Source organism: Telopea speciosissima, chromosome 2 (genome assembly GCF_018873765.1).
Source record: "Telopea speciosissima isolate NSW1024214 ecotype Mountain lineage chromosome 2, Tspe_v1, whole genome shotgun sequence".
Taxonomy (NCBI): domain Eukaryota; kingdom Viridiplantae; phylum Streptophyta; class Magnoliopsida; order Proteales; family Proteaceae; genus Telopea; species Telopea speciosissima.
Genome location: NC_057917.1, coordinates 1,614,462 through 1,636,825, shown reverse-complemented (window position 1 = coordinate 1,636,825; position 22,364 = coordinate 1,614,462). Strand labels below are relative to the sequence as shown.

General features: G+C 41.0%; 1 protein-coding gene across 3 annotated transcripts; it reads right to left on the bottom strand.

The window, feature by feature from the left end:
* Window positions 1-586: 586 nt before the first annotated feature.
* LOC122650217 (E3 ubiquitin-protein ligase SDIR1) lies at window positions 587-21,385 on the bottom strand. 3 transcript variants are annotated; one of them, XM_043843559.1, is made up of 9 exons: window positions 21,189-21,385; window positions 19,392-19,566; window positions 19,202-19,256; window positions 19,020-19,075; window positions 18,691-18,919; window positions 18,394-18,508; window positions 17,995-18,040; window positions 1,077-1,202; window positions 587-943 (listed from the first exon to the last, which is right to left on the bottom strand). In XM_043843559.1, exons 2-9 carry the CDS (start codon window positions 19,467-19,469, stop codon window positions 818-820), a joined length of 831 nt encoding a protein of 276 aa, XP_043699494.1. In that variant the 5' UTR covers window positions 19,470-19,566; window positions 21,189-21,385; the 3' UTR covers window positions 587-817. The 3 variants fall into 3 exon arrangements, with proteins under 3 accessions (XP_043699494.1, XP_043699496.1, XP_043699495.1); XM_043843561.1 differs by having other exon boundaries at window positions 19,020-19,072; window positions 21,189-21,384; XM_043843560.1 differs by lacking the exon at window positions 21,189-21,385 and adding an exon at window positions 19,947-19,964.
* Between the last annotated feature and the right edge of the window lie 979 nt (window positions 21,386-22,364).

The following is a 22,364-nucleotide window of genomic DNA, read 5'->3' as shown; positions in this document are numbered from 1 at the left end:
TCATTTCATTTTGAATTTACACTGAATTGGACAAGTAGTAATGCTTAAAAATGGACTCAGCTGGGGTCACAGTGCCTGGTAAAGCTTTTTGACAGCAATCATTAAGACTGTTTGGTATGCATTCCAGGTCAATTTTGCATTCTCAGGTGAAAAACAAAACTAACTATTTTTATCTTCGAAAATGCATGCTAAGTATACAATCCAAACATAAGGTTCATATAAGTTTTTATGAAATGAAACAATTTCTGCCATTATATCAGGCAATGGTAACAGAATCTACAAGTATTTGTCATGCAAGTTGATAGCATTAAAAGGATTAAAGATATAAAAGACCAAAGGCAATTTTTACATCAAGTGAAATTGCACAACTCTGATTCATGTGGAACCATAGTAAGAAGGCAAGGCCAAGTATTGTGTCATGAGAAATGGGGTATGTTTTCACATTCAGTTTGTTGATAAGCAGGTGGCCTGCACATGGATGCGAAAGATTTATTGATTCACAAATTGATCAACTCCAGACAATCGGTTGAATATCAGATCGGGCATTGACATTCATAACGAATTTTCTGCATGTACAATGTAGTTCCATGATAGCTGAAACTGTTCTCATTAGAACTTCGAAGTTAAATTTTTTTTTTTTTTTTTGGGGGGGTGGGGGGACCAACCCAGTATCTCATCATTTTCTTCACATCCTTGTTAAACTTAGATCACACCATTCCTAGAGAATGACATAATATAAATCAGAGCTTTTGACCTTTGCCTGTGTGTGTATAAAGGTAAATCTATTAGCTACATATGTAAATGGTGTGCAAGTGCTTCAAACCATGTAGGAAGCATCCATTCCACTCTCTCCACTATCCTGCCATCCAGACCCTGCTCTAAACTTGCACACAGGACACGTGCCTTGCTGCCGCAGCCATGGGTCGATGCAGTTAGCATGGAACTTCAAAGAGAATATAGAAAATCAAGGTTAGCACTGTATTCAATATAAAACTGTCAAGGTAAATGTTAGAATGAATCACAGAGAATGTAGAAGATTAAAATTAATTGTCAAAAAAGTTGTGGAGAGGAAGAACCTGATGCAAGCATGGTAAGCTGCGGATTAGTTCTCCAACATTAACTTGCTCCAGGCAAACACTGCATGTCAGTTCATCTTCTGGAGACTTGATGTTTCCATCTGCCTTGCAAGAGTCTTGCTTTTTCTGCTAGACAAAACAATGATATCCAAATTGATCACTTGCTTTTTAAATGCAAGAATGCTTGTAAGTAGAGAAACACATTTGTGGCTTAGCTGATCTGCTAATGCAAGAACCATGCTGCAAGTTAGTGTTAGAGAGAAAATTCAATGGCCTCTAAAAGACCTCAATTAGATTTGGTTCTCTTCTTTCCCCCTCGCCTTCCATTAATGAAAAATGAAAACAAAACAACTTGAGAAATAAATCTCGTGTCAAATCCAGCTGTACGAGAAGCATAATGACATAAACAAGAAATGATAGTGGGGATTACCACTGTTATTTTCGAGGATACTGAAACATTAAATAGATTAATACTAGAATAGCTGAAAATAGGAATAAACACCATATATATGTACCTCTATTTCAAATTTCAAGATCTGATAATAAACACTGGAGCTGTATTATCAATATGCATATATTCAGAGCTGCATAAAGATCTCCAGAGTTTGGCAAAACAGAAAACTAAGTAACCACTAGGGATTATATTCCAGTCACTCTAAACATCAAAGAAAAGACAGAATTTAGAAGAGATAATGTGGGGGGTTGGTGGTAGGGGCTAGCCTACAAGTAACAGGCCAAACAGGAGAGAAAACATACGAGTTAGTGAATGTGATTGAAGGGAAAAATTAGGGACAGACCAAAAGAACACGAAAAGAAGACCAAAAAAAAAGAGCAGCCTGCATGTTATTACACAAGTTCCATCTAAGATTTGGAAATTGTAAACTTAAAACTAATGTACTTCAACAATGGGTAGAGGAAAAATGAATGCAGATTTAAGAACTAGAAAACAAATTAAACTAATAAAAAGAGAAGAATGAGAAGAAGAGACGAGTAAAGTTATTCTAGGTAGCACTACCTTGATTAAGTCCTGTAACTACAAAAATAACAATGAATAAATGATTTTACTAAAATTGTAAGAAGTTACTAAGTTATTTTTCAAACTAAGTAATGGTTTTTCAAGAAGTTTACCACAGTACCCCTCTTATTTATCACCCTATTTCACAATAAAGCAGTTTGAGAATTTAGACAAGTAATGAAGTTTCATATTGGAAATTCAGGGGTTTAAATCTTTTAACCACTGTCCTCAAAACTGGAGCCTCTTTCGAAAGGAACAGCCCTTATGCGATAGAGGGAATAATAAATAATAAAATCAGGGCTTAATAATAAGCAAATCTTGGCTCATTGCAAAGAAAAAAAATGGCTAAATGGAAAAAAAAAAGAAAAGGTAATTCTTAATAACAGTAAAATAACAAATTAACTAAAACTAGGAAACTTAAACGAAATTAACATAACAATAACATTAGAGATTGTGTTAGCATGCATAGATTACTGGTGAAAATGTCATCTACAATACTTGATTCCACATTTAAGAAAATTAAGTGATGCTATGAGAAGATGGGTAAAACACCGGGACCGAATGAGATCCCAATTGAAGTGTGGAAGAGCTTAGGAGTACAGGGTGTATCTTGGCTAACCAAGCTGTTCAACAAAATTTTGAGTACAAAGAAAATGCCAGATGAGTGAGGAGAAGCACTGTAGTCCCGATTTATAAGAATAAAGGTGATATTCAGAACTGCAATAACTATAGAGGCATAAAACTAATGAGTCATACCATAAAGCTATGGGAAAAAATCATTGAAGCCTACATAAGAAGAGAGACTGATATTTCGGAGAATCAATTTGGTTTTATGCCAGGGAGATCCACGACAGAAGCTATTTACTTGTTAAGGAGGCTTATGGAAATTTTTAGAGCCAATAAAAGGAACCTCCATATGATCTTTGTAGACCTAGAAAAGCCCTATGACAGAGTCCCTAGAGAGCTTATTTGGCATGTCCTAAACAAGAGAATGAGCTCAAGTAACTATGTAAGTTTAATTAAGGACATGTATGAGGGCGTGATGACGAATGTCAGAACTGCAAAGGGCCAAAGTAGTGAATTCCCAATTACAATTGGGCTACACCAAGGATTAGCTCTAAGCCCTTATCTGTTTGCACTCATCATGGATGACTTAACCAGACACATTCAAGATGAGGTTCCTTGGTGTATGCTTTTCGCTGATGATATTGTTTTGATAGACGAGACAGTGGAAGGGATTAATGCAAAATTGGAATTATGGAGATCAAGCTTGGAATCAAGAGGGTTTAAGTTAAGCAGAACAAAGACAGAATATATGATGTGTAACTTCAGTTAGACCAGGAGGGGGGATGAAGTGGTGAAACTTGAGGAGCAAGAGCTACCACAAAGTGAACGCTTTCGATACCTGGGGTCAATCATTAACAAAGAAGGTGATATAGAGGATGATGTTTTCCACAGAAGTAAAGTAGGATGGATGAAGTGGAGAGGCGCATCGGGAATGTTATGTGACAAATGCATGCCTGTTAAACTTAAAGGAAAATTCTACAAGACAGTTATAAGACCAGCTATGACTTATGGGGCGGAATGTTGGGCAGTTAAGAAGAATAATATAAATAAGATGAGTGTAGCCGAGATGAGGATGTTGAGGTGGATGTGCGGCAAGACCAGGAGAGATAGAGTAAGGAACGATTGTATTAGAACTGGTTTGGGAGTTGCACCAATCCAAGACAAGCTCCGGGAGAGCCGACTGCGGTGGTATGGTCATGTCCAACGGAGACCCATGGATGCAGGAAAAGTGACCAGATTCAGCTTAATGGAGCTAAAAGGGGTAGGGGCAGGCCTAAGATGACTATTGGTGAAGTGGTAAGAAAGGATATTCATGTGGTAGGGCTCGACCCTAGTATGACTGCGGATAGAGTTGTTTGGAGGATAAGGATCCGTATAGCCGACCCTTTGTAGGGGGATGTTCCTAGGATGTTGCTTTGACTATTGCTTCGACTCCTACCTTTACTTATTTTCCTTTTTTCCTTTTTATCTCTCTTGCATCCTTTATTGGCTTAGCATCTATTGGATCCATGTAGCCGACCCCATTTAGTTGAGATAAGGCTATGGTTGTTGTTGTTGTTGTTGTTGTTGTATGAGAAGATGGGTCTATTATCATTCATCTCTAAATTTTGAAGGAAAAAAAAAACAAAAAAAAAACTGAGTAGTCCTAGTGGTCAAATTAGTCTGACCAGCTGATTTTCAAGGAATTTTATGAACAGTGCAAATTGACCAAGTTTTCAACAGCTGCCTGGTTCTAAATAAAGCACTTATTTCCTAATTTTCCCGAACCCAAATTCCTATTCACAAAAATTGAAAAGCCATAGCGGATCCCCCCATTCACCCGCTTCTACTGTCACAAACAGCCAGATTCATAGGCCCCCATGCCTCCAGCTCTCACACCCACCTCCTCTATTAATTATCAATTAACAATTGGACAACATCAACTATGTCACCCTTCTCCACCATGTGGCCACCAAATATAGGTGTGTGCCCCTTGACCCTGGTTTCATCGGTGATAAAACCAATTTCCGAAATGTTCACAATTAACCATTTCTTAAATCTTAATATGTGATTATGCATCATAGCAAATTTTGTTCAGCCTAAAAGTTAGCACAAGTAAAAGGTGAATATTTGTCCAGGGAAAGGAGGGAGGGATGTTTTTCATTAAGGAGTTCAAGAAGATAAGACCTTGGTTAAATTAAGTAGCAATAGGATTCATAATTTGATTTTAAATCTAATTGGTCAGGATAGCACTAGATGGTTAATACCCCCTATAAACATTGTATTCATGTTTTCTGAGGCAGAATAGTTGAGTTGCGAAAAAAAAATTCTGAATTACTTTCAGATTCTGAAGTTCGATCCATTCTATTGAAACCTGGTGACTGATTCCTCCAGACCTTTGAGTAATGTAAGGGAGATATACATAGGTTTATTGAGCTAATGAAATCTATCCCTGTTTCTTTCTCCATACATAAAACGTCTACTGATTTCCCAATTGTAAATTTGGATTTCTTTAAGCACTATTTGATATATCAAACTGCTGCCCTAATACTTTTTTCCATAGTATCCCTAAATCCTTTCAAACTGCTGTTATAACTTCTAATACTTAATCCTCTGCATATACTAAAATACAATTTCGATTTAGTGTCTCTTTGGTTGTCCTGCATGATCCACACAACACAGACGCCCGTGTGGAAAAATATAAAGAACGTCTGTCTATTCAGCAGAGCACATGATGCAGAATGGACAACTTGAATCAGCAAGCACCTGGACCCCCAAGTGGACCAGGTTCATGGGTCTATTGAAACAGCCAGCTTTGGCTGAGTTCTCCAAGTCATGTTGATGCTGATCCGGGGTTCCGAAACTCGACTTGGATTGCGTATGGACCCAACTGATCAAACAAAAGTTTAAGCAATAGAAAGGCAATGGCAATTTTGTAATAACCAGAATTTTCTAAGGGTTAATTGGTGGGTAAAGAAGATAGGACCTAATAGGAATTAGATTTATTGTGCAAGGACATACTTGGAAGCAAAGTTAAGGCATGGGACATGAGGGAATAAGTAATAAAGGAAGGGGTATATTAGGAAATTAAACAATTAAAAAAATTAGAATCAAGACATTAGATCCCTATGTCTGCCGGTTTCATTTGAAATGTTAGGGGCCTCAATTCCCTAGCTAAACATCAAGACATTAGATCCCTTATCAAATCCACCCACTCTTCCTTTTGCGCTCTTCTGGAAACCCGTGTTCTCCAAGAGAACGCCTCTCGCATTGCTGCCTCCATTGCCCCTTCCTAGTCTTTTCTTTCCAACTACAACCATTCCCCTAATGGCCGTATTTGGATCCTCTGGGACCCCTCCAAAATTCTCATCTCTGTCTTGCACTCCTCCTCCCAACTCCTTCACCTTCTCCACCCCCAACTCCTCCTCTTCCTTCTTCCTCTCTGTGGTCTATGCCCATAATCAAGCTGCCGATCGTGTCCCTCTTTGGACTGATCTCTCTCTCCTTAAATCCGGGTTAAACTCCCTCCCTTGGGGAGTGGGTGGTGACTTCAATGTTGTCAGATCTCAATCCGAAAAAATCGGAGGGCTCCCCCTTAATCTCTCTTCTATTAATGACTTTAACGATTGCGTCGAGGACCTTGGCATTGATGACCTTAGATGGTCAGGATCCCCCCTCACTTGGCATAACCGGAGAGTGGGTAGCAATCGGATTGCTTGCAAGCTGGATCGTCTCCTCATCAATGAACCCTGGCTCTCCACCTTTCCTCATTTCCACGCCAACTTCCTTTCCCAGGGTCTTTCTGACCACTGCCCTTGCCACCTTCTTATTCAGTCCTATTCCTCTTTTGGTCCCAAGCGTTTCAAATTCTTTGATATGTGGACCTCCCATCCCCTTTATCTCCCCACCATCCTTACAGCATGGCGCCATCCAGTTTTCAGCCCTTCCCTCCCCCTCATTGCCGACACACCAAGGCAACCCTCAAGAGTTGGAAACTTGCCACCTATGGCAATATTCCTACTCGGGTCTCCTCTTGCCGGTCTGACCTTGCCCTTGTCCAATCCCGCCTCCAATTGGACCCGCTCAACCCTGAGCTGGCGTTGGAAGGAAAAAAGCTTTCTGAGGAGCTCTTCTCCCTCTCTCTCCAAGAAGAAAGTTTTTTGCGCCAAAAATCCAGGATTAAATGGCTGGAGCTTGGAGACTCCAATACGGCCTTCTTCCACCGTTCTTTGCACGCCAGAATGAACTCCAATTCCATCACCTTACTCCTTGCTCAGGACGGGACCCCTCTCACCTCCATCTTTGACATTAAAGCTGAGGTTGCCTCCTTCTCTTCCCCCTTCAACCCCTCCCCCCTCCCCCCTTTGACCTCATTAATAAGTTTGTCCCCCCCCCCCTCATTGACAGACTTCCTTCTGTCCATCCCCTCTGATGAAGAAATTTCCAAGGCTATCCTCTCCCACAAATCCAACAAAGCTCCTGGTCCTGATGACTTCAATATGGGCTTCTTCCTTAGCTGCTGGGACTCTATCAAAGGAGACCTCTTCAAAGCTATCCGTAGCTTCTTCTTTAAGCCCAGCCAACTTGCAAAGATCAATCAGACCTTCCTTTGTCTCATCCCTAAAAAAGATGGAGCCTCTTCTCTGTCCGACTTCAGACCTATCTCGCTTTGCAATCTTCTCTACAAGTTCATTGCAAAGATTCTTGCTAATAGGATTCAGATTGTCATCCCTTCCCTTGTCAGCCCCAACCAATCTACCTTCATCGCTGGCAGAAGTATTGCGGACAATATTATCCTCCGCTCGGAGATTGTGCGCGGGTTTGATAAAAAATCTCACTCTCCCGCGACCCTTATGAAAATTGATCACCACAAAGCTTTTAACTCCCTCCGCTGGGACTTTATCATTGATGTGCTCACTCAAATGGGCTTTCCACCTCCCTTCAACCGCTGGATTTTCGCTTGCATCTCCTCCCCCTCTTTCTCGGTTCTGGTCAATGGTTCCCCTACTGGGTCCTTCCACTCCAAAGTTGGCATTCGCCAAGGCTGCCCCCTTTCTCTTCTCCCTGGCCTTGGAAGTCCTCTCCAGGAGTCTCCAATCCAAAACGGATCTCCATCTTATCTCCCCTATTCCCAAATGCAAGCACCTTAATCTTACCCACCTGGCTTTCGCTGATGATCGGATGATCTTCTAAAAGGCTTCCACCTCCTCTATATCTACCATCATGTCTTCCCTCCGCCTCTTTGAGGATCTCTCTGGCCTCCGCATTAATCTCCTCAAATCCAAAATCTTCCCTACTGGTATCCCTGACTCTGATAGAGACACCCTCCTTCGCCTCACTGGCTTCTCCATTGGTGTCCTCCCTGTCAAATACTTGGGCCTTCCTCTTATCCCCGCTAGGCTCTCCTCCCATCATTGCACCCCCATGCTTGACAATATCAGAAAGCGGCTTCAGCTTTGGAAAGGCAAGCTCCTCTCCTATGCTGGTAGACTTGAATGCATTAGATTGGTTCTTCAATCATCTTACATCTACTGGTGTGGCATATTTGGGATCCCCAAAGCTACTATCAAGGCCATGGAAAACCTCTTATGTGCCTTCCTTTGAAAAGGGAAAGAAGCCTCCAAATTCTTGCATCCAATAAGTTGGAAAACCATTTGCCTTCCCAAGGCTAAAGGGGGCCTAGGCATTCGCCGCATCGGCGATTCCAACACTGTCGGAATCCTTAAGCTTATCAGGAAAATTTCCTCTAGGCATGATTCCATCTAGGCCCACTTGGTTTATTCCCATCTTCTCAAAAATAATTCCATCTGGACTGTCCCCATTCGCTCTGACTCTTCTTGGGTCCGGCGCAAGATCCTCCTTTTTCGCCCTCTTGCCCTTAGAGCCACCTCCACGACTATTGTTGATGGATCTTCCACTTCTCTCTGGTTTGACCCCTGGCACCCCTTAGGAGTTCTCTACAATGTCTTTGGAGCTAGAGCAATTTACTCCTCCAGCATTCCCAAATCTGCCCCTCCTCCATCATCTATTCTGGCTCTTGGTCCCCCCCTCCCCCCATATCCCTATCCTCTCCCAGATTTGGCCTAACCTCCCCCCTTCTCCCCTCCCCCCCCCCCCCAGCCCTTGCGGACAAGGCAATTTGGCTCCCCTCCCTAACCAATCACTTTAGCTATAGTTCGGCTTGGAACTTTGTTCGTAACCCCAGTCCTCCTGTCCCTTGGTCCAACCTTGTCTGGTTCAAAGGCCTCACCCCTCGCCATAGCTTCACGGTCTGGAGATCCCTCAACCTATGCCTTCCCTCGTTCCTCTGATTCGATTTGGAAAGCCATCTCTTTTGATGTCTCCACCAAGCTCACCTTTTGCTCCCATAAACCTTTTTGTGACTCCCCAAGGAATAGGCATATTGTTGTTACCTGGGGCTGAGACATGTCTCTCTTGCGGCCTCCAACCTCTTAAGGATGGCCTGATTTTGTGTTTACTCTCCCCCCCCCCCACTTTCTCTCCCCTTTGTATATTCCCCTCTCCCCTCTTTTTCCCCCCAGCCCCCTCCTGGGGTTTGGTAATATATTTATTCACCAAAAAAAAAAAAAAAGAATTAGAATCAGTATCGTGGTATGAGGGAGTCTTCTTCAACCTTTGGCAAACATGGGCGGTAGAAATTCATGGAACCAGACCTGGTTCGGGTGAAAGATCTCAATCGAAAGAGCTCCTGGCAACCTGAAATTCCAAGCAAGGCCTTCGTAACACTTAGGCCTCTTGAACTCATCCAATCACAGCCCAGTTGGTACATGGAGAATAGGATTTCAGATCTGCAACTAAATCTGGCAGTAGACAAAGGTTCAGATCTGACTCTTGCCTATGAAATTCATAAACCAGGTGGTCTTTCAGCCCCAGGTGCAACAACCTGAATAGCCGTAGCATTTATGACTACTACACCAATTCTCAAGTTGAAAGATTAGGGTATGAGAGAGATCGATGTGTTCACCTATATGCTGTACTATCTTTAGTTGCAGAAAAGTTAGTGAAGTTGCAAGGTAACAGTAGGAGAAGGAACATAAACCAGAGTACTAGCAAACAGAGGAGAATAAAAAGAATAGAAGAAGAGAGAAGAAACCGCAAGAGGAGAGGGAAGAAGCTATGAGAGAGAAGGGGATATGGTCACACAACCGTGTTCGTACCAATCTGGTAACAAAACAACTCAAAACATTCATTCATTCAAATCTGCTATTCTAATCGTTGGTTACATATCTATTTATAATACCCAAAAATAAAGATTCCTAATTACTTCCTAAAACTTAGACTAATAAAAATAGAAACTCAATAATGCTCAAATTGGAAATTTCCCTAATAACTACCCAAAATAAAAGATTACATATATTTCCCAAATAAAATAAATCCTAAATATCCTACTGAACCAGAACAAGGTTGGGACCCGATTCATCTTCATATGGATCCCCCAACGGGTTTAGTCTGGTCCAAGCAATTGCTCCTGTATCACGTGGGAGCTTATTAGCACAATTAAATTGCTTTTTTTTCTTTTCTTAGTTCAAGTAGGAATGCTGCTTTGTTAGTCGTTTCTACATTCAGCAAAATTGTAAGTACTCCTACTCATGACAGGAATCTGATTTTTAGTTCATAGTTTTAGGACTTTATTTTGAGCTCTATAAATACTTTGTAAGGCTCAATAGCCAGGGATGATTTTGATCATTGAAGTTTTTAAGTTGCCATTGGCCTTAAGGATCTGTGAGAGACAGATTGGGCGGGATATCCTAGCCTGCGATAGGTTTCTTCCTTCCCTTTCTCTGTTCTACCACCAGCCACTGCCAGTGACTGATCACTGATCGATATCTTCAGTTGATGATGGTGTTTGCCTTCTGATTTTAAGAGGTTCAATTTTTCTCCATCCTATGTTAGATTCCTAACTTCAGGCCTGGTATTGCATTAGCATATGTGGATAGATAAGACTATTAAGGGAAAATTTATATAACTCCCCTATACTTGCCCTATATTTGCTTAAACTCCCCTACTCAAAGTTTGTTTTCTGATTCCCTCAGAAAAATCAAACTTTTAATTCTTTCTCCCCTGCTAATTCTAAATCCTTACATTACCCCTGCTCCTCTCCCTTCCCCTCCCAGAGCCCCCTCCGGTGGCACCCTACTCCCGCAGTCTCTCCCTGGCATCACCCCGCACCCTCCAGCATGCCACCATCTCTCAAGACCCCTACCTTCCCCTCTACCATGAGCCACCCCTCTATGCACCTCCTGCCCCATAAAGAACACTAGATAATATGCCATTCCCGCTTTCCATGACACTACCTACACCAAATAATGTGCCATGCTCGTCTCATCTCACAACCACCGTCCCAGACTAAAACGTTAAATGCCTCCCAAGTCCCTCTCTCCCTATATATAAGGAGACAAGACTAGTTGTTGAGAGAACAACACTATACACATAAATCTCAACAGACTAGAAAAAGACTTGGTTTAAGAAATTCAAAACCAGGCCATTCAGTTTCCTACCACTTACGCTTTACACAGTAACATAACGGAGGAGAGTAGAGCAACAACAACAAATCACAAGAACATATCGAGCTGGCATTGAATGCATCTGTTGTCATCACATAAGCACGTGGTAATCTCACCTTGTCATCACTGGAAAGAAGCAATCTCCATCTCCATCTTCATTGTTCATCTTAACAAAGATCCACATCGGCTACTTCAGGATCAGCCGCTCACTGTACAACCCGGCCTTTCCCTAGAAGGCCCTAGGAGAGCCCACCTCCCACTCTAACGCTCTTCAATGCCTCCTCTGCATGGTCCCCTCCATCATCACCATCTCCCTCTGGTCTCTCGCCCTCCTCGCACTCCTACTCCTCTCCATGCTCTACCTGCTCCACTACTGGTTCTACTTCAAAATGGTCAAGGTCGACCACTAGAGGAGACACCCCACCAATTGGGAGAAACAATGTGGGGAGGCATGGGCAAGAATAAAATTATCTTCTCCGATGCGGGGGATCTGCGTTGGGTTCATACCTCGATTTAGCAGGTGAGTCAGGCTTGGAGAAGGAAGAGTTTCAAATTTGTGATTGAAAATCCATTGCTTCAAGTTCAGGGAGATTCAGCTTCGCTAGGAATTTCAAGCTTGGCACCTTTAACGTCACCTGTATAAACTCAAGTAATAAGCTGACGTTTTTCCCCATCCCCCATTTTTCAGAGGATATTCAATTGGTTATTTCATCTCTTCTGAGTTCCTTGGCCACATCGGAATCAACTACATCTTTGCTCTGTGGATTTCATGGCTTCTCCTACAATCTGATCCCTTCGTTGCCCCAAGAGCCGTTTACTATCTCATACTTTGGTGGTGGTCGTGTTGCCTGTTATCATGCTCAACGTCAAGATCTATAGTCAGAGTTCACCAAAGGGAAGCGCTTCTTATCGAGGATGACCAACCCCATGAGACTGCTATCATGATGGGAGATTCAGCTTTGCTAGGGATTTCAAGCTCGACACCTTTAACATCACCTGTAGAACCTCAAATTATAAGCTGACCTTTTTCCCCATCCCCCATTTTTTGGAGGATATTCAATTGGTTATTCCGTCTCTTTAGAGCTCCTTTGCCACATCAGAATCAACTACTTCTTTGCTCCCTGGATATCATGGCTTCTCCCTTCCTACAATCTGCTCCCTTCATCGCCCCAAGAACCGTTTACTATCTCATCCTTTGGTGGTGTTCGTGTTGCTTATTATTGTGCTTGACGTCAAGATCTATTGTCAGTGGTTCACCAAAGGGAAGCACTTCTTACTGGGGATGACCAACCCCAAGAGCCTGCTATCAGTGATGAGCAATCTGGCTAGGGCCCAAGTAGCAGCTCAAATGGGTTGGAGGGAGAATGTGGTGTGCATGTTATCTCTGGGCATGAAATATTATCCCATGCCCTTTGTTACTCTTTATCAGAGGTGATCTGGAACTGATCGGCTGCCAACGACGTGGCATACTGTCTTCTTCTTGTTCTTTGCGGTGCCATTATTGGATGTTCTTTATGCCTAGAGAGTTATACAGCATATTCTAGAGAAGGGAAGGGTGTGATGTAAATATGTGGATATAATTAAAGATATGTACAATGGTGTGGTGACTAGCGTAAGGACTATGGGGGGGTCAAGGTAGTGAATTCCCAATTACAATGGGGAACACCAAGGATCAGCCTTAAGCCCTTTGCACTTATCATGGATGATTTAACCAGAGGTATACAAGATGAGGTTCTTGGTGTATGCTTTTTGCTGGTGATATTGTATTGGTGGATGAGACTAAAGCAAGGATTAACGCCAAGTTGGAGTTATGGATCAACCTTGGAATCAAAGGGTCTTCAAATAAGTAAAACAAAGATGGAATACATGATATGTAACCTTAGCCACACTAGAACAAATGATGAGGTGGTGAATATTAACGGGATGTAGATTCCATAAAGTGATTATTTGAGATATCTGGGCTCAACATAAATAAAAAAAGGTGATATAGAGGATGATATTGCCCAAAGGATTAAAATAGAATGGATGAAGTGGAGAGTTGCGTCCGGAGTGTTGTGTGATCAACATATCCCTTTAAAGCTTAAAAGAAAATTTTATAAGATGGTCATTCGACCGGCTATGATGTATGGTGCGGAATGTTGGGCAGTTAAGAAGCGTCATATAAATAAGCTAAGTGTAGCGGATATGAGGATGTTGAGATGGATGTGTGGCAAGACTAGGAAGGATAAAGTAAGGAACAACCATATTAAAACTGAGTTGGGAGTAGCTTCGATTCATGATAAGCTACGTGAGAGCCGTTTGAGGTGGCACAACCATGTTCAATGAAGGCCTTAGGACACTCCAGTACGGAGGAGTGTTTTGATTCAGATTGAAGGTGCTAAAAGATCTAGGGGCAGGCCTAAATTAACCATCGAAGAAGTGGTGAGGAAAGACATGCATAGCTTAGGCCTCGTATCAGAAATGACATCGAATAGAACTGATTGGAGAGCAAGGATTTGTTAGAGCTATTGGATGTTTTGGTCTAAGAGTATTTTAGAAACTGCTTAAGTTCTAGCGTCCTATTATGTATTTTCTTCTTTTTCCCTTTTTTACCTCCCTAGGGAGGTGGATGTAATATGCTGATCATTATTAATGAAGTAATATAGCTGTGTGGAGAAGACACTCCAACACAACACATTACAATCGATCTAGCCTCCTCTCTCTTCCCTCTTGTCTCCTTCTTCTTCTTCTTCTTTCTTCCACTTCTTCTTCTCCCCTTCTTCTGCTCCCCTTCTTAATTACATAACCTAAAATCTAACTGGATCCATGTGGCCAACCCCATTTAGTTGGGATAAGACCTTGTTGTTGTTGTTGTTGTTGTTGTTGGGGTAGGAGTTGTGTAGAGGGGGTGGGGCAGAGGTTGTGGAAAGGGGAGTGGGGTAGGGAGTTGCAGAGAAGGGGGTGAGATGGGACTTGCAGAGGGAGATGACTCACAGTATAGTGGTAGGTGGGGGTGAGAAGTGTCGGAGCAAAGGGTGGGGGGAGATGCCAAAGAGAGGTTGCACGATTGAGGGTGCCACTGGCGATGGCTGTGAGAGCAGAGGGGAGCAGGGGTAATTCAGGGATTTAGAATTAGCAAGGGATAAAGCGAAGTGAAAGTTTGCTTTTCTAGGGGAATCAAAAAAGATGACTTTGGTGGGGGAGTTTGAGTAAATATAGGGTAAGTTTATAGGAGTGATAGAAACTTTCCCAACTCTTAATAATGCCCTCCGATTGATTTCAAGCTTTTAGCATATATGATATTGTAATCCAAGTCTAGCAAGTTCGAGTCCAAAACTTATTGCATTATGGTAAGGCCATTAGTATAGAGTTGGATCGAGTTGAAGAAGATAGTTTAGTTCTTAGGTTGGACTTGGGTTTAACCTCGATTAACCAACCCCTGATTAAGGGGCACCACAAGGAGAAAATATAACACAAAACATCTAACACACAAAGACGGGTCGCTGAATATGTGAGCGACAACAAAAGAATAAACCTCCTCTCCATGCACTAGACGGGCACACGAGCATAAACTTTTTGATTTAAAAGTCCAGTAATATTCTGACTTCTCGAGAAAAGGCAGCATGGTTTTATAGTAAATTGTCTTCCATTCGCTAGCACCTTTTGCAGGATCATTCCACTAGAGCAATAATGAACCTTTCATAAACAGGAAAAAAAAAAAGAGCAACCCAGTGCACGAGGCTCCCACTACAGTAGGGTCTGGGAGAGGCAAATGTACGCAGCCTTACCCTCTGCTTCACAAGAGAGGCTGTTTCCAAGTTTAGAAGCCGCTACCAACAAGTTGCAATAACACAACTTAACCGTTGCACCAACAGATTTAAAAACTAGCTGATGCAGGTTTATCACCAAATTGGGCTTCTTTCCCTAGAAATAAGTCTAGGGTTGGGTAATATACATGTTGGGCCTTTAATCCCATGGGTTTTCTATGTAATAGGCCACTTGCATAGGCCTAAATATGGGTACTAAGTTTGCAAATGGTATTAGTTGTTTTAGTTACATACTTAGTTTTATTTTGGTATTTTTGTTCATATATTGCACCGGTTCAACCAATGGTTCAATTTAAGTGATTTTAGTAGTTTTTTTTTAAGTATTTAAGTTGGGCTGGATTAGGACTATGTTTTGAGTCTATTTCAGTTTCCTAGTCAATTTAAGTTACCTAATAGGTTAAGGATTGAGTTAGACCTTTCTTTTTTAGTGTAGGAGTCTATTTTTTAGTCTTTTATATAAGGTTGTAAGGGGGGAAAACATTGAACACGAATTTTGAAATTAATGAAAGCTTTTGCTGCTCTTCTTCTCCATTGAAGATTTTTGTCTTGTGTTTGATCAAGGCTGGTGGGATCAGTGTTTGATCCGATTGACACCTTGCAGTGGGAAGCTCGAGTGGTTCGTTGGTGGGATTGGTGTTTGATCCAATTGACACCGTGCGGTGTGAAGCCCGGGTGGTTCTTTTGAAGCTCTCCTTCAAGTTCTTTGAAGATCTCCTTCAATTTCAAAATCAAAAGTCAAGAATTATTCAAGATCCTCTAACCAACTGAGCTGCCCTTGCAACAACAGTAAGTTTGAATCATCCCATCAATACCCATTCTTCTCCTAATCCTCCAAACCACCCCAAAACCCTAATTTTCCCACTCATCTCTTGAAACCATCCCATCTCCCAAAATTCTTAACAAACCCTCCAGCTATCAACACCTAAATATAATTGGATCAAGTATTCTCTTGCCCAATTGGAATACTCGAACCAAGCTGTTTTCCCATTACCCCATTCAAACCACAACATCCCTCCATCACTGAACAACATTCCCATAACCTAAATTCTGCCCAGACCAAACCAGCCAGCAAAATCCCGCCTTTTTTAGTTCAAACTCTCCACACCTGCCCCTATAGCATTCGATCCAAACCCTAACCCTAATTTCACCAAAAACCCTATTTTGACCTAGCCAATTCACCTGTTCATAACAGATCCTGGTTTACTGGCTCCTAGTTGGTCTACTACCAATCTACAACTACATTACAAACCTTTCATAAACAAAGTTCCCTATATTTCCATTGTGAATAACACACACAAAGCAAGATAATTTTTCCATGGGCATACCATCGATATTTGAGATACATGAATCCAAAGTAGAATATAGTCAAGGTCATATGTGAAAATGAAGTCAAGTCAGTCTACTGCAACAAAGAACATCAATGAGGAGATATTTAGAGAACCAAGGACAAAACAAAGGCCAAAAGGAATGTGTAATGGGTGATTAGACATGAAGACTCATGATTTAGCAGAAACCAACCCAATTAGTAGGGAATTGGATAAGGTTTAGACGACGATTTGTGGTGGTTCTGGAATCTGGGGTCTTGGGCTACTGGTCAACCTAACAGTCTCTTCATGTACCACATGTCTCATGCTCAGAGTATTAGGGTACACCATGATGGCTTGATATGAATCCCATCTAAGAGATTAGCAAGGTTAATTCTGCATAATAATAGCAAATATGACTTTACTTATTAGAATGGTGAGAGGAAAATTGCTGCATGCCGATCTACACATACAAGTAAATATCTGCTGTGCATAATTCATTGGAGGGAGCAATCCATAGGGCAAGGTCCATTAAGTAGTTGATCCTGGCCCTCCAAACATGAGACAATGTGCCACATCATGCATGTTCCCTTTTCTACAGGTCCTTAAACCTTAAACCCAAAGAAATCTGTTGTCACAATGATTTCAAAGGACTTCAACGCAGTTCACTCCTTTTTTCTGCGAAACCACCGAATTGCTTAGGAAATCCATTTTCTGCCCAAAACCTTATATTTGCTGCTGAATCAAGGCTTGGACATCGATTTTGATGCATCCTTTGCAACTGGGTGAATTTGAAGCATCATTTGCCCGAATTTCCCCAAATTTTGAGTTTGAAAGCAAACCCCCAAATTCCTTCATATTCTTTAAATTTACTGTGTTTCCTTTGTTGAATTGCATGATAAACAGAACTTAATCATCATGATATAAACATCCAATGTACATGAATCAAGTGTTTAACATTGATTTGCTACGTTGTTGAAATTAGGGAATTTCTTGAAACAATTTTTATAAAAAAATTGGGTCAATATATATTGGTTGGGGTTCAATTATTTATATGTTAGACGATGTAGGCCAATCACAAGTTCATGTAGTTGGAAAATTGGAATATTGTATTTCAAACAATTGGCAATTTATACTTATTATTTATGGTCTTCCATTCTAATGCATATTTCAATTGTTTTGCTTGAATGTTGTTAGTTCTAGACCTAAATTATGTTTAGAATATGTCATATAAGGTAAAGGGTACAATAGGCTACACTATACACTAAAAACATTGGGTCCAAAGCCAAATTACCACTTTGGGTTTTTATTTTTCCAATCTAATGATTCAAACATTTATTTTTGCTTAACTAGCAGTTCCTGTAATTTCATTAAAAAATTCCCCGTTTAGGGCACAAAAAGAACATTTCTATCAATTTCGGCAAATTTTACCAAATTCTGCTCCCAATCCTCCGAACTTAAAAACCTGGCCTCAGAGAATAGTTAAGCAACCAATGCTGGCGGGACAGAAATTTAGGCTTAAATTTGCTACATCAGGCTGGCCCTTGGGCTTCCCAATTCAAGATTTCATCAATTGCTCAACCTAGTCCGGCAAAAGCAGCACCCTACTAGAGTACATGGAAATTGTCCAACTAAGCAATGAACAAAAGAAAGGTTTCTACGATTGCATAGGAGAAGATATATCAAACAAAATGCTACCCAACACATATGAAGCATAAGTACCTCGGTTGTTGATGAAGATGATGCCTGTTGCATGGAGGAGCCATCACTGTTAACAAAATCAAATTCAAGTCAGACCATTCTTAGAAGTTACAGATTTTCTACCAGGTATATATGACATTTTCCTTCCATGCCCAACTATAAGGGCGTAATACAGTACACGAGGCTCCCGCCACTGAGGGGTCTAGGGAGGGTCATAATGTACGCAGCCTTACCCCCGCTTCGCGGCGAGGATGTTTCTAGAGACTCGAACCCATTACCACTTGGTCCCATGCCCAACTATATAAAACACAAATTAGCATTATTGTAGAACTCAAAAATCTAAACACTTTATTCAAGTATGCTACCAAGACAAGGAGCACCTGATCTAGAAGATAATGCAAACCAAATCTTCTAACTTACCTCTGTATACCAGTGACCTTGTACTTGTGAACGGGAAGTGCATTTATCTCTTCCTCACTCATTGAAGCAGCTGTGGACGCATTGTCAGAATCCAATGCTCTCAAAGTTTCATAATCTACAAGGCATAAAAGCTATGTCATTCCCATGTAATAGTAACCTCTCCAAATGGAAATGGCTAAGTAAATGCATCCTAGGTCAACATTTTCATTTCGAATATTAAGACTGCCATTTTTGGTTTAGCAAAAATGGCATATAAGTTATAAGTATTTGGAATAGAGTCTAGGAAAAGTGACATACCCAGGTCATCAAATTCACGGTCAAGAAGTGCAAGCTGGAGCCTGAGGCCTTGCAGACGCCCTCTTGTTGCCAAGGCTATGGATGGTGGCATATGCAACCTCAGTTCAGTATGACCAAGCAGACCACTGGCTACAGCAGCATGAGCCTGCGCCTGAGCCTGAAGTTGTTGACAAGTTGCATACATCCTAAGGCTAGTAGCCATTAAAAAGACACCCAGAAATAGCCAGAGCTGCAAAATAAGAATTTAAGAAAAACTTCTTCACTTATTTGTACACAACAACAAACAATAATCAGAAACCAGAACATGCTCAAAGAATAGTAGGTAATACCAGAAAGTTTGGTGACATTTGGTGTGAATTTAGTATCATGAACAATAGTAGAACTGGTGGAAAAAAAAAGAAAAAGGAAGAACATTGATTAGAGATCCGTCATAATGAAAACACAAAGAAAAAGAACAAAAGATAGTGCCAAGAACAAGGAAATTAATTAATTTTTTTTTAAAAAAAACCACCTGTAACAAGAAAAGCCATTGAATTCGTATTAACTGGCCGAGCTGCATGAACACGCTGAGAGAGAGAGAGAGAGAGAGGATTCAATATTTATAGAATGTAAACAGTCTCAACCCTATACAATCAAACAAACTTCCCAATAACCTTCAGATACTACAGGATTTATGGGGTCAAATATGACAATAAACATACCACAGAACGCCGTTCAGGAATAAAACCTGCAAATCCGCTTTCTATATCTGCTCTAGTTCCTCTGAAAACAAAACTCATCGTTGAAGTGATTAAAAAACTTCCCTAGGTAAGAGTATCAGATAGTCCAGGTACAGATAGTATGAGTCCCCGCTAAATCCTCCAGGGCAGCAATAACCTGCAAAAGTTACAAAGCTTAAAAATATAGACACCACCTAAATCTTAGAAGGTAGAGTTCACACATAAATGCCTACTATCAGACATCAAGCGAAAGATATCATGATTCTACAGACTCAAGATAGATGCAAAAACAGAATAGCTTGAAGAGTCTTTCAGTTTAAAACCTCAAAAGATCAAATTTTAAGAGGCTGAAATTGGGCCAACTCATAATATTTTTGCATCAAGGCCGGCCATGTGAGGGCTGATGCAAAATAAACAGAACACATGTTCAGATGGAAAGACACTCATGAAGGCAAGGACTGCCTGAGCATCAAACGAGATCACAATGCCAATAAGGGTGAACAGGAGATGTCCCAACAAAATGGAGTTGACACTCACAAAGATTCTTCTACACAGCAGAGACAAGGCTTTCCTAGACACTGGAGGTCCTCATCCTTGTCCTCCATGGCTCCACCAATATAAAAAGAAAAGTCAGGATGTCCTGCACCATTGAGTATCCCTCACCATAGGCCTTCATGTATGCTGTAAGCACAAAAAGGGAGAGAAGAAGATATGGAAGATTGGCACTCAACTCAACTAAGATAATGTCCCAAGTAATTGACATCAGCTGCATAAATTCTGTTTTGCCATTCCACTCTACTGCCATAAGCACTTATTTCATTCCTCAGAATTTCAACCCAGGTCATATTCAACCCTCACACCCCTCCCCAAAAGAATTCGTACAATATTTCCTTCTTACAACTTACTAGTGCATTTGTTGGTCTTCACCTTATATGTCAGTTCATCTCAATCGAACTACTCTCCTTTTGTCATTTGTTACTGCTCCCAAGTTTTCTTCAATCTATCTTTGGCATAATTGTACCCGTTGTCCTTTAAGTGCCTTACACATGCACCGCACCATACCATGTGAATGGAATAACTGTTGGTAAAGAAAACCATCTCAGGCCATTACAGTACCCTTCCCAGGGGTTTTTTCCTCACCAATTAGGCTACCCCAAGGTTCACTCTATTGCACTCCTCTATAATTTAACCCCTCTTATTCTTATTTGACATTCCTGCATTGGTGATCCCTCTCAGGACTATCATGAAGTGAGAACGATGAACAACATGGGTTGTTTTTAAATTACCATACAAGTATCCAGTTCGAGAAACCAAAAACCGCCGCACCACGCTCAACCAACCCCCCCCCACCCCACCCCACCCCCAACCCCCCAAAAAAAACAGACGTTTACGAGTTCAACTTAAATGAATCAAATTTGCGTCTCGATGAACAAAGGGCTCGTTAATTACTTCCGAGGGCATTACCAAACTGAGGGCAGACAAACAACCCCCCCCTAAAAAAAAAATCAAACAAATAAAAATCCCCTTGACAGAAAAACATAAATTGCAGTAATCCTCGCACCAAGTAGATCCCCAAAACCCTAATCCAATATCTCATCCATGATACACCTCAATCAATAGAAAACCGTAATCTAATTACCCGAAGAAAATTCTTAAGGATAAAAAGTGAAACTTTCCTGTTGAAAATTTCCTTCATCCAACATACAAGGATGGAAGATTATAAAAAAAAAAAATTACAAAGATAGAAAAATAAAACAGGGATGAAGTAGAAAGACTTACAGGATCAAAATGCTAGCAGGCAAAAGAAGGATCAACACTAGATTAACCTCGAGTATCTGAAACCCAAATATCGATCCTCTGTTTCCGTTTGTTTTGATGGACTATGTTTCAATTTTCAGAAAATCGAGAGAGAGAACGGACAACAGTGGAAGACGCGTATGCTCGTCTTCCTGTCCAAAGTTGCAATGCTGTCCCACGATTCCCAACTCCCAAAATTGTCCTTTTTTTTTAACGTACTATCGACTTTATCCGTTATTTTTTGCTTATTTCTGGAAACAAACTAAACTTCTGATTTTAATCGATTTTGGACGAACCCAATGAAAAATGAAAAAAGGACGAACCCTACTTTTATCTCCTTTTTATTATTTGGTTGTACAAGTGGGGCCAAAGAGATTCCAACGTTAGGTTGAACCGTTGAATGAAATTTTGGTAGCCGTAGAATCAGCACCTCTCCTACATTCTAACGTATCCGACGGTTTTTATTTTGTAGATGAAATTACACTCCCATCGCTATACTTTGGTTCAATGTCACTCCACTCCCCTCCCTAAGATTTAAAGATTCTATCAACCATATTCATATTGGCTGACGATGTTAGAAATACAAATAAAAAGACAATATTACTCTCATTTCTAGATACCTCAGCTTTTGGAGCTACGGCTTAGATTCCGATACTCACAAAACCTAATTCAATATTGGGATTCTCTTTGGTACTTTCGCTTGTCCCCATGCAAGCGGTGTTAACATATCCTTGGGTTTTCGTGAAACCCTAAACAAGTTCCATACAACAAACTAGAATATAATTGAATAAAGAATATGGGATAAACAGTGTGTACCTTGCACCTTGGTATGTTGGAGAAGACCTCGTTCAACTTCTGCACGATTAACACGTACAAAACCTTAGTTCGGATCTTCCACAATCTTCTTGTCTCATTTGCACCTTTCAAATTCTTGGTGGAAAGAACTATGAATGAAATTAAGAGACTGCGGGACCCAACCTTTTATTTATAATACAAAATTCTAATCATTGTCCACCCCAACAATTGAAAGGAGTAGAAATATCCACATTAACCTTAAAGTGGTCCTAAATCGGGTTTTATGTTCATGGACCCACACCAATAGGTTAGGGTATAATTAATTAAGCCCATAAAAACTAACAAGCGCTACCGCTACAATAC